The sequence below is a fragment of the Manacus candei genome, unplaced genomic scaffold (assembly GCF_025592945.1).
Source record: "Manacus candei isolate 608988 ecotype Guabito, Panama unplaced genomic scaffold, ASM2559294v1 h1tg000086l, whole genome shotgun sequence".
Lineage (NCBI taxonomy): Eukaryota > Metazoa > Chordata > Aves > Passeriformes > Pipridae > Manacus > Manacus candei.
The window spans coordinates 1,247,124-1,259,218 of NW_026138134.1; the positions used below are offsets into that span (position 1 = coordinate 1,247,124).

Sequence of the window (12,095 nt, forward strand, 5' to 3'; positions counted from 1 at the left end):
TTTTCCCTAAATGGGCACATTGTTTCCTATTAAGTTCTATCTTTAGCTCATCCCATTCCTGCATGTCTGTTTTGGTGAAACAAAGAAAAATTAGCACTGGGAGAAAGGGATTTGGAAACAATCATTAGGCTTTCTAGGCACAGAACAGGTAGAACCTGTTTGACTTTGCTCAGCTTTGCCAAGCCTGAATATTCCCTGTCTGCTGGGAGTGCTAACTCATGGTTGGCCTGGCTATGTCCTTAGGGCTGATAAATGAGGTTATTGCCACTTGGTTCTACAGCATTTAGCAAACAGCACCCACCCAACCATTAAAAACTACAAAAGAACAGTTATGCTGACTGTTTTGTTTAACTTAGGGTTGTGCAGCCTCTTCTGTTGAATTTTAAACAAAAAGGTGTTGTTTTGGAAGTCTTTTGTCTTTCTGAACTTGAGCATAGAGAATTTCACCCCCCCAAAATCTTCACTTACCCTGATAACCCAGAACATGCTCAGCATCCTGCTGAGCTGAAAGGAACTGTGCAAAACCTTTGGATTCCCTGTGGAGTTTCCAGGGGCTGGGGACGGACAGAATCCAGAATTGTTACAAATTCCAGCCTCAGCCAAGAGCAGCAGTGATAACAATGCAAACAATCTTGGGCAGTTTCACAGGAGTGAGAACAGCTCAGCATTCTGTACCCATACAGAAAGACTGAAACACTTGTGAAGGTCACACAACAAGCTGATGGCCAAGGACTGAGGGCCAGCCAGCCATCATCCAGCCTTTCCTCTTTATTTGCTCGTCCTCACTGCCTCGTCCTGTCATCTCCACTGCTGCCCTGGTTGTCTGAGGAAGGATTTTTAATGGGACCTGAAAGTTGGGTTGTAATACTTATTTCTGCTTTAGTGTATGAACTAGAAATTGTGATAGCAGTTTTTACACGGCTCCTTTGCATAAACACAGAAGTAAATTAAGCCTCACAAGTCTCCTCTGGGAATGCAGTAAATATTGCCCTGTTTTCCAAAAGGAGGAAGCAGAACAGCAAACACATTAATGTGATATATCCAAGGTTATCCAGCTCTCAGAACTGGGAATAGACCCCTGTTTGTGTGGTTCTTACTGGTCACTTGCATCAGGGTTGTTTAAGTTTTATTTAGGGGTGAAACCATCCAGAGCAGGTGGGATCTGAGGGACAGGGAAGGAGTTGCTCAGGACAAAGAACTGCCTTTTCCTCCTTTCAACTGGGAAAGGGTTACAGCTGAAATGCCTGTGACAGCCTCAGGAAAACATGAATGTGCTGGTGAGGGAGGGCAGGACCGGAGCCCAGAGCTTGGAGCTGGGTTATGCTTTTCATTTATAAATATACACCTTTTGGGGGGGTGAAACCCTGGCTTTGGGAGCATCTCGGCAGGGCTGGCTCGTGTTCCTGTTCCGTGTCACTGAGTGGGGAAGGCTGGGCACGGGGGACACCCTCAGCCTCTTCCCTCAGGCAGCTCCAGCCAGCTGCTCCTGCAGATCGGGAGTGTGTGAGGGAGCACAGGCACATCCTGGAGTGCTGTGAGTGTGCACAGAGATCCAGGAGTGTGTGTGTGTGCACAGAGATCCAGGAGTGTGTGAGTGTGCACACAGATCCAGGACTGTGTGTGAGGGAGCACGGCCACATCCTGGAGCACGGGCAGATCCAGGCAGTGCTGAAAGGGAGCACACACAGAGATCCAGGAGCACACAGAGATCCAGGAGCACACACACACATCCAGGAGCACACACAGACCCAGGAGCACACACACACAGATCCAGGAGCACACACAGAGATCCAGGAGCACACAGAGATCCACGAGCACACAGAGATCCAGGAGCACACACAGACCCAGGAGCACACACACACAGATCCAGGAGCACACACAGAGATCCAGGAGCACACAGAGATCCAGGAGCACACACACACATCCAGGAGCACACACACACACACATCCAGGAGCACACACAGATCCAGAAGCACACACACAGATCCAGGAGCACACACAGATCCAGGAGCACACACACAGATCCAGGAGCACACATACACATCCAGGAGCACACACACATCCAGGAGCACACACACATCCAGGAGCACACACAGACCCAGGAGCACACACACAGATCCAGGAGCACACACACAGACCCAGGAGCACACACACAGATCCAGGAGCACACACACACACATCCAGGAGCACACACACAGACCCAGGAGCACACACACAGACCCAGGAGCACACACACAGATCCAGGAGCACACACACAGACCCAGGAGCACACACACACATCCAGGAGCACACACACACACAGATCCAGGAGCACACACACAGATCCAGGAGCACACACACAGACCCAGGAGCACACACACAGATCCAGGAGCACACACACACACATCCAGGAGCACACACACAGATCCAGGAGCACACACACAGACCCAGGAGCACACACACAGATCCAGGAGCACACACACACAGACCCAGGAGCACACACACACATCCAGGAGCACACACACACACAGATCCAGGAGCACACAGATCCAGGAGCACACACACACATCCAGGAGCACACACACAGATCCAGGAGCACACACACACATCCAGGAGCACACACACACATCCAGGAGCACACACAGATCCAGGATCACACTCTCAGAGGCTGCACACGCAACATGGAGGGAGGGACCGGCGCCGCCTTCCCCAGTGTGTGCTCTGCCGCGCTGGCCGCGGGGACCCTCGGCACTGGGACCGGCCTGGATGGACCTCACAGGTCAGTACCAGCCACAAACCCCCTCCCACGGGCTTTCCCTTTTTTTTACCCCTGCTTTCTTACAAAAGGAGTGTCTCCGTGTCTCCGAGGGATGTAATTGTTTCGCACTCGGTCGGAGCCCGATAAAGACGCAGAGCCGCGTTTGAGGAGGCGAGCGCGTCGTCCTCGCTTAGCGAATGCAACTTCATTTTAATATTTGCGGTGTTTTTAAGCCTGTGTGTGTGACTGTGTGTCTTTGAAGTGGTTGAGCATTTGAATGGAGAAAGGTTAATTGCCTCCTTCGATCAGATTACACCGGGGGCAGCTCACCCCGGCATGGAGAGAGCAGGCAAAGACTAATTTTGCATCCTGTTCTTCTTGTGACAGCGGTCCTTGAGGCATTTTTGGAGAAAGTGTGTAGGATGTGGTTATTACCGTGACAGAAATGGCATTTTTTATTAGAAATGCACTGTATCCTCTGTGTAGCAAGAGGAGCACTCGGGCTGTACTTAGTGTGGAGCTGCAGTAGCCACAGGGGCTCTGTGCCGAGCTGTTTGCTGGATTATTTTCATTTCTAATGGATAACTAAGTGCTGGTGATAGTATATGGGGTTAGGAACGATAGTTTTGGAGGGCCAGGTTATTGTGGAATGAGACAGTGCTGATTATCCTCATGGCAAATGGTCTCCTTCCCCCTGGGCTCGGATTTGTGCTGTGGTGGGAGGCAATAAGCCTGATGCTGTTGCACTTCAATTGGGATTTTCTACTTCAGGGCTGAGAGTGAATAAACATATACCGGTGAGGAAAAAAGGGGGGAGCTGGGGAAGCAGTATCATTTAAAACTTGCTGTTCCCACCTACCTGGGTTACAGATCAAGGCAGCTTTACCAAAACAGGAGTTATTTATGAACCAAGCTGCCCGAAGCTGCAGGCACAGGTTATTTCACTGTATAATTATCAACAGTCTTGATAATTTATGTTGACTCCTCCTACTTCACTTACACTGCCAGAAACCCAAGGAGAGTAGCTCCTACCAGCACTGCAAAATTTCTCTGAATTTGTCTGTGTTTTCTTTCTTCCTTGAAGTATTTATCCTTAGGGAAGCTGCTGCTGGATATCTGCTCATTTTTTGTACTAGGTAGTGACTTGGGCACCGTGAGAAAGGTGTTTGGGAAATTTTGGTTCTCCTTACTTGGAAACAACACTGTATTTAAAAATTAACTGTGTCTAGTGTGCTAATCTGAAGGCTTTACACTGCTCAGCTCCCTTTGTGATGGAAAAAGCACAGTATGCAATATACTGGCAATATTTTGTCACCCAAGTATAAAGCCACACAAATGTTGGAGGGAATTTTGTTTGGTGTGAATTCCCTTGGGAATCAGAGCTCTGACATTTGTGGGAAGCTGGCAGTGTTAGCGTGTGCAGTACCAGGTCTCTGGCTGAAGGCAGATAAGTTTAGTTTGATAAAATCTATGCAGTTTTCTTCCAAATGAATCTTGTCATCCACAGAAACCTGCAGAATAAATAGGTTTTAGTTCTGGTAGTGACGTCCCCTTTTTTGTTGCTTGTGCACAGAGTCCAGAGCATGACAGAACTTGGGATGAGCTGATTATGGTTGGCTGTCTTAAGGCAGATCTTTTGCTCATATTCCCTCCGTGTCCTGCCTTTCAGCACAGAGATCAAAATTGGTATTGTTTTTTGCAGCAAGACTTGCATTTAACAGGATTATAGAAGCATTTTTAACTTCATGCTCTCAGTCCAGTGCCCCTGATTGATGCTGGGAATGCGGGGAGTTTGCTGGTTATTGATGTCAAAGTTAATGTGCTGTGCTGATGCATCTTTTCTTCAGGAAAAAAGCCCTTTTCCGAGTGCAGGGTTGCAGAGTCCTTGCCCTGCCCGTAGCAGCTTTTTGGCTGGAGGGGAAGAGGGGTGGAAAAAACAGCAATGCTGAGCTTGTGCAGGAGCAGTCATTGCAAGGGACAGGCTTTGTGTGTTCCTTGGGATGGATCTCATCCTCCAGGGCACTCTGGGGGGATTTCTGTCCTGCATAACCCATTCTGGGTGATGTGGCATGTCACTATGTCACAGTTTCCTCTCTCGAGCTGCCTTTTCCTCCTGACCTCTGTGTGCCCTCCTCTCCTCACGCAGCTTTCCCATGCTCCAGCCCCCCAGGATGCTTTGTGTGGAAAAAAATCCCTTCATCTTGTCTTATGGAAGGAGGGGACAGTTTATCAGAGCATTAGTGAGCATGGCCTTGGCTCCCCCTGGTCTTTTTGCAACAGCCAGTATATCGAAAGTACAGTGTGACATATCCTCAGTATTTGTATCAAAAAATACAGAAATAATCATTTAATCCCTCTGTGTTGATCTTTTTGGTTTAATCTTTCATTGTGTTGAACGATGTTTCTCCTCATTGTTTGATACTTGCTGAAAACTTCAGGCCCTGCTGTCAGGGACAGCAGTTTAATGTTTTGATATTCTGCTGCTGACAGTGGTCATTAAAGGGAATTAAATCCCTTATTCTCACCAGTGGCACTGTGTTGAAAAATGGAGTGTTATTCCCAGCTTCCATTCAGTTATCAGCCTGGAGAAAAGGAAAATAAAGACAGGAGAAATGATGAAAGGGAGGTGACTTTGAATGGTGGCTGTGATGGACAGAAAGAGGGAGAACTGGGATGAGGTCTGAGCTTCCCAGTCCTGAGGATAAGTACCAAAGCAGGCAGCTTTTGAGTCAGAGCAGGGGAAGCTTCAGTGTATATTCATGTAAAAAGGAAAAAAAGGCAGATACACACTTTTTGTGTGCTCTTTTGGGTGAATTTACATTTGGAATAGCACTGGGATGCAGGGGCTGAGGTGGAGTGGGATCTCCTCAGTTCCATCCTGTTCCTTGGGTGGCAAAGTACAGATACTCCATTGTTTACTCTTATTTATTTGTTGAAGGAGTTTCTGTGTGCTGTTTCTGCAGAGGAGCTTGCAAACATTTGAACTGCATGTCCAGAGAGCAAGTTCAAATCTGACCCTGAGCACTTGGGTGCATCTCATGCTCTGCTGCTGCTTTGGCCTGTGGTGGGACCGGGCGTGAGGTGTGGGGGGATGGTGGAGGAGGGCAGGCATCTGCACTTGGTGCCTTGCTTTGAAGCCCCACTTGTATTCCAGCTTCTCTTTGTGCCTTGTTCACTCCTCCTGAAGGTGTGAGTTGGAGTGAGTTGTTGCAGCACCTCTGGAGACCCTCTGGAGGTGATGGAACACTTGCTCCTCCGGCCGCTGCCTCTCCTCACACAGTCCCATAGCTGATCTAGTTTTCTTCCTCCTCTGGGTAAAACAGCAGTAGAAGTGCAGTACTTGCAAGAGATTGTTCCAGTTTCCCTTCAGAGCTGATCTGAGGTGCTCTGTGGTGGCAAAGCCCATCCCTGGTGACAGGAGGTGGTGGCCCTGATCGGCAGAGCCGGGCGTGACCTCAGCTCCGCTTCCCACCCCGGGGACGGGCTGGATGTGTCAGATCATCTGTGTAAATTATCTTCATGGCCTCCACTCGAATTCAGAAAGGCCCTGCCTTCCCTCTCAGTGAGTCCCACAGCTGACTGAACTCCTGAAGCATCCAGAGGCTGACAGGGCACTGCTGCTCCTTGGGTTCACTGGGAGACTCCTCGGAGTCTGAAATACCTTGTTAATCAAACCTGGGGAAGGACTTTTAACCTGACACTTCCCATAATGTTGAAGAGCAGAAAGCCCTTGTTCAATCAGCATGCCAAGAGTTTAACTCAGCTCTCTGGTTTTGCTACAGACAGTTCAAGCTGGGAGCAATTTTAACAGGGGGTTCCACACATCCTGTGGCTTTTCTGGAATAGACTGGTGGCTTTGCTGGACACTGAGGTGACACCCAGGCAGTGGTGATGGTTTACATTCTCTTGCCAGATGAATTCAGTGCAGGTGTAGCCCTGGTGGGATTTAACCACTCTTAGAAGGGGCAGTTCTGTCGTTATGACTCCACTTGAACCAAGTCACTGGGTGCATCTCCCTGTTCCAAACTGTGACATCCCAAGGAGCACCAGCCAGGTGAGGGGTTATCCTAAGGAGCACCAGCCAGGTGGGGGGTTATCCTAAGGAGCACCAGCCAGGTGGGGGTTTATCCTAAGGAACACCAGCCAGGTGGGGGGTTATCCTAAGGAACACCAGCCAGGTGGGGGGTTATCCTAAGGAACACCAGCCAGGTGGGGTTTCCCCCGTTCCTTACACATTATACAGTGAATTTCCTGTTCACAGCACTAGTGAATAGTCAAGGATTTCTCGATGTTTTCCCCCCCAGGGTTTATAAATTAGTGCTCCAAACCTTGTTCAGGACTGGAATGTGCAGATGAGGTTTCAGCCCTTAAGGAGTGTTTTAAACCAGGCAAACAGGCTTGATTCTTTGGCCACATTTTTTCGTTTGTGTTTCAGAAGGTTTTGTCCTTTTAAAAGTGAAACATAACAAGATACTACACAAGCCTTATTCAGAAACATTAAATACAATATTTCCAAGCCTTCTCAGTGTATTTTCTTTTATTGATACTTCAGTGGAATATCTTTGCTTGCTATACAAGATAAATGTCATTTGTAAGTGTGTGTTGTATCTCTTTGCAGTGTCTTTGGTGTCACTGTGCTGGATTCTGTTTTGGGAGTGTAAATGTGCTGGACCAACGCGTTATGTTTTTTAAAATTTATTTACATACAATACCTGCCCGTTTTAAGTGCATGTGCCCACAGTGATTGTGTGAAAATTTGTGTTTTAAATAAAGATGTGCTGGGACTTCGGAGAACCAAATCAATAGATCCATGAAATCAAGAGTCAAAAGGTAAATAAAAAGAGCACTAAACTACTTGATGCATTTTTTTTCCATGGTTTTTGAGCAAATCTCACAATTTGGAGCGATGGGAAAAGGGGCCATGACACATATTTTCATGTTTTCCATTAGTTATACAACAGTAAGGGGAGAACTTTGAATGGCATCAAACACCAGTAAAGCCCTGGCTGCCTGCAGAGTAGGAGTGAGTTCTGACCTTGGGCCTGTGTCCCAACACATTCTCCGTGTTTGGTGCTCAGAGCCTTCCTTTGAGGGCGATGCCAGTGAACCAGCCCGGCCCCTGCACACACAACAGACTTCTGCAGAAAAATCCCTGCTGTGGAACCAACTCTTGGTGGTGTTGGGAGAAGATTCCTGGAGTTAAATTGCTGTCCCATGGAGCAGCGACAGAGGGGCAGCCTGGCTGGAGCACTTCCCTAGCCAGAAACAAGGCCTGGGTTGGGAAAAATAGAACGAAAAAAGGAAACTGTGCTGATGTCTCAATTTTGCAGAGTCTCATCCGCTGCACAGTGTTGACAGCTTACTTTAAGAGGACTTTCCCAGCTCCTTGTGCTTCCCAGGGAGCTGCTCTGGGGCACACATGAAAACACTTAGATTTCCATGGGCTGGAAACCTCCATTCCCTATTAAGGGGGGGGGTGGGAGGAAACAAGGCCAACACAAGATATCAGTTTCAGAGGAGGGTTGTTCTTAAATCCTGGTATTTGTGGTTGCAGAGAGCCATTAAATTCCTGCCCAAAAGGTTCACCAAAGCTGTGTTGACTTTTTTCATCTCCAAACTAATTTGTTTAATGCTGCCACGGTTGCTGTAGCTTTTTTCAGGAGCACAATAATGAGATTACCAGGCCTCTGATCGCTCCCATATCTGATCCTAAATCCCCCTGGGAAGCTGTGAAAGTGTCAGAGCTCTGCTGCTCCTGTTTGGGGGCTGTGCTGGCAGAGCTAGGGGTGGTTCTGTGTGTGAGATGTTGGGATGTGGTTGCTGGGATGATGGAGGAGCTCAGCTTCAATCTGCAGCCTGGGAGCCAGCGGGAGTTTAAGGAACACAGAGGAGCTGCTGAGGCTGCCAGCCAGGGGATCATTATTGGAGAGAAAAGACAAACACCTCCCCTTCCCCCTGCCAGCCTCTGAAGAGGGAAGCAAGTTTCATAGGGAGATGATTATGCCACTGGAAAAACTGCTGTGACAGCTCCCAGCACCACAAGTGGAGTTCTTGTGGGGGAAAATCTGTGTTAGACACACCAGTTCCTTCCCTTTCCTCCCAGTGTGTGTGGTGTGCAGGCACAGGGCTGGCCTGGAGTACTTGGAAGTCACTCACCTCCTCCCCTTGGCTTTCTCTGCCTGCTTGAGGCTGATAAAGTTTGTTGTTTTCCAGTGAAGTTTGTTGTTTTCAAGCAAGGTACCCCACAGTCCAGTTTGGGAGTACAGATGGACATCTCAGTGACATTTTCCCCTGCTTATAAAAGCAGCCAGGATTGGTTGGTTCTGAGTGCAAAATCAGAAGCTTTTTCTTTAAAACAAAACCAAAGTGAGGAAGGAGAACCCTTCATAGTTTTTATGTATATAATTTAAAAAAACCCCCAAACCAACCAAAACTCCAACTCAGTTTTAATTCTGAGGCACTGTTGTGTTCCTGGGGGTTCTTCACCCAAAGCCTTTAGCATTGATGGGGTGTTAACAGTTTCATTCCATGCTTTATGGAAATCTCCCCCAGTCTCCATGTTAGATCTCCCTGGACATCTCCACACCTTCCAGCCCCTTCTGTGCACGGGCTGTGCCTGATTTTTAATTAATTGCCCCCAATCTTTTTGGGTCCCTTCCAACTCTGAGTATTCTGTGATTCTGATTTCCCAGTGGTGTCCCTCCAGTTGCCACAAATGGCTTCTTTCCAGTTCTGGAGCAGCAGGAACCTTGGTGGAGATGTTCCTTTTTGCCTTGTGTAGGACTGGTGACTTGAGGAAATAACAGGGCTTTTCTCCAGCATTCAGTGTTAACAGACATCAGAGATGCACCAATCACAGAAAAACCTTTTCTCCAGCAAATGTCTCTCTCATTCTCCCTCTTCAGGGCTTGGCCACACATGGAACTTCTCAGGAACAGCTGCTCCCAAATAATTCCAGATATGGCAGACCCTGAATAGAGTGTTCTGTTCTGTATTGAACCTGTTTGTGTGACCTTTTCCAATGCCTTTTATTGCTTTTTAGGCTCAGGATTACCTCTTTGCTCATTGAAAATACAGATTTTAGAAACTTTAAAATTCCAAAATTCACAGACAGAAGCTGAAACTCCTTTAATTTGTTGTTCTCCACTTGGAGTTGGCAAATAAAAGGTGCTTGGCTGTTCTGTCGTTGTTCCTTTAGCAAGAGATGTTGCCATGACATGGCGAGGGAACTTCTGAGCTTCTTGGCCATAAGACTTTGTGGAAATAAAAGATTTCCCTTCTAGGAATATTGAATTCAGCTTTTTGATGATGATTTTCCTTATTTCTGGTTTCTTTTTTGGTGGGGAAATGTCAGAGTTAGGAATCCTGTAAGTGATGTCCAGATGAGTCACCGTGCAGTTGAGCAGTGCAGTGTGTGCTCGGACCACACTGACACAGCAACAGCCAGGGAAGCCCCGGGAGGAGCAGGGCTGGGAATGCTGGACCTTGCTGGCTGCTCCCTGTGTGAGGAAGAGCAGGAGCAGCAGTGCCAGCTGGAATGCAGCTGCTCCTTAAATCTGGCTCCTGTGCTGAGTCCTGTCACTGTGGATGAAGCTGGAGGATCATCGGCGTTTGCAGACACAAAACTCTTGGTGAAGACTTGACTTGCAGGGCTGGAGGGAAGGGCTGCTCTGTCTTTGAAACTTGCTGCTTTGAAGCTGAAATTTGTGTGGGTTCAAAAAGCCGGGGGGGTTAATTTGCAGCCAAAACATTCAAAAAGGAGAGGATTCATGTCTTTGGTTCCACTGTGCTCCATCAGCATCTGCAGCTCTCCAGAACAGCTCCCACCACCTGGAGAACAATCCTTGGAGACAGTGTGGTGCCACTTAGTGATTTTGCCACACAGTTTTCCTCTGGATTCTGTGGAGACAGGTTTAATGGCATGTACCATTATTGAGAGATGCTCTCTAAATGCAGATTTCAATGTCATTGAGAAAGATGGTTTGAACACACTGTGCTGGTTGATGGGGCAGGAACCTCCTTGGAGTCCTTTGCAGCTCTTTCTGCTCCTTTGATCAGTAGTAAAGGTGTTAAAATGATGTATTTGGTTGCCAACAGCACTTAACTGAAAAAACATTACTAAAAGGAACAAAGGTAAAGCTGACATGGTAAACTATTTTCCTGGGTTTTATTTGACTGTTCATAATTATAAACTCTCCTCTTCATACCCTCTAAATGAACATGGCAGAAATGAACATCAGAGAATTCAGATTCTTTTCAGTTCTGTGTACAGTGGGGTTCATTCTCCTGGCAAAAAGCACAGCCAGGCATCAGAAGGGAAAAAGTATCTGTAGTAATATGAGGTAATGGCATATTTTCTGTTCTTCCTTCAGCAGTGCTTTACTGGCACATCTGACTTACCTTTTAGAGCAGCTGTTGGATCAAGGAGTGAGATGAAGTTGTGTGAAAGAGAGGGCCTGCCTCCAAGCTGGCATGGAGCATTTTTAGGAGCCTGCAGTACCCTTGGAGGCACTAAAAATTATTAAAATTATGTATATACACAATGGTAGAGTGAAAATGGTAAATGCACCTTTTCTTTTCTATTCTCTCTCAGGAGAATGGAAAATAAGTCCATTAGTGGAGTCGCCTGGATTTCTCTTTTATGCACTTGTTTGGTGTCCTAATGCAGTGGACTGACCTTTTATGAGTTTGCTCTTGTGTTTGAGGTTTGTTTAAACCTCTCCCTGTTGTCTCACATGGAGGGCTTTGACTTTTCCTCTGCCTGTTGCTGTTGAGTGTCCTGTGCCTGAGGCTGCCCAGGGCACTTGGGGACCTCAGGGGTGACCCCAGGAGTGAGATGAAGGTGGTCCAGCACTAACCCTGTGCTTCAGCAAAACACTTCATTGAACAGAGCACAGTAAAATTCCCAGAGCTCCCAAAGGATTTCTCCACCTTTTTAATTCCAGTCTCCTTTGGTTCTTCCGGCTGTTCCCCTCCTCTGGGAGAACACCCCGTCCCAGTGCTGGCTGTGCTGGTTTGTACTGGTGCTGCTGGGTTTTCCTGTGGGAATCCCTCCCCAAATTGTGCTGTGCGTGCACTCAAAGGCTCGTTGTTAAGAAACGCTGACCTATTTCAGTGGCTTTTCATCATTGGTCTGACTGACCCCCCCAGGCATTTAAAAACCAGCAACCAAGTTACTGAAAAATCCCAAGACTGACTTTAAAAATGATGCCTTTTAAGGTGCACTTTGATTATTATTTTTTTATTTGCCCTCCAGTTCGAGTTTTTAAGTGCACGATGTTCATGTTGTTCCCCTTCCCTCTGCAAGATGAGTTAACAATTCTAGAGAAAGCTGAGAATATTTCTTCACTGTTTGTCT

At 47.4% G+C, this 12,095-nt stretch overlaps 1 protein-coding gene across 4 annotated transcripts in view; it reads left to right on the plus strand.

The window, feature by feature from the left end:
- The first annotated feature begins 1,542 nt into the window (after window positions 1-1,542).
- The window catches only part of ARHGAP32 (Rho GTPase activating protein 32), a 187,528-nt gene continuing 176,975 nt past the window's right edge, over window positions 1,543-12,095 (plus strand). For 3 of the 4 annotated variants that reach the window (XR_007908469.1, XR_007908470.1, XM_051812391.1), the window contains exon 1: window positions 1,543-2,758. Coding sequence is in view for 2 of the 4 variants with exons in the window: in XM_051812391.1 (XP_051668351.1) it covers window positions 2,661-2,758 (98 nt within the window). In the remaining 2 variants the exon portion in view is untranslated. The remainder of the gene's footprint in view (window positions 2,759-12,095) is intronic. The other variant, XM_051812392.1, reaches the window with a different exon arrangement.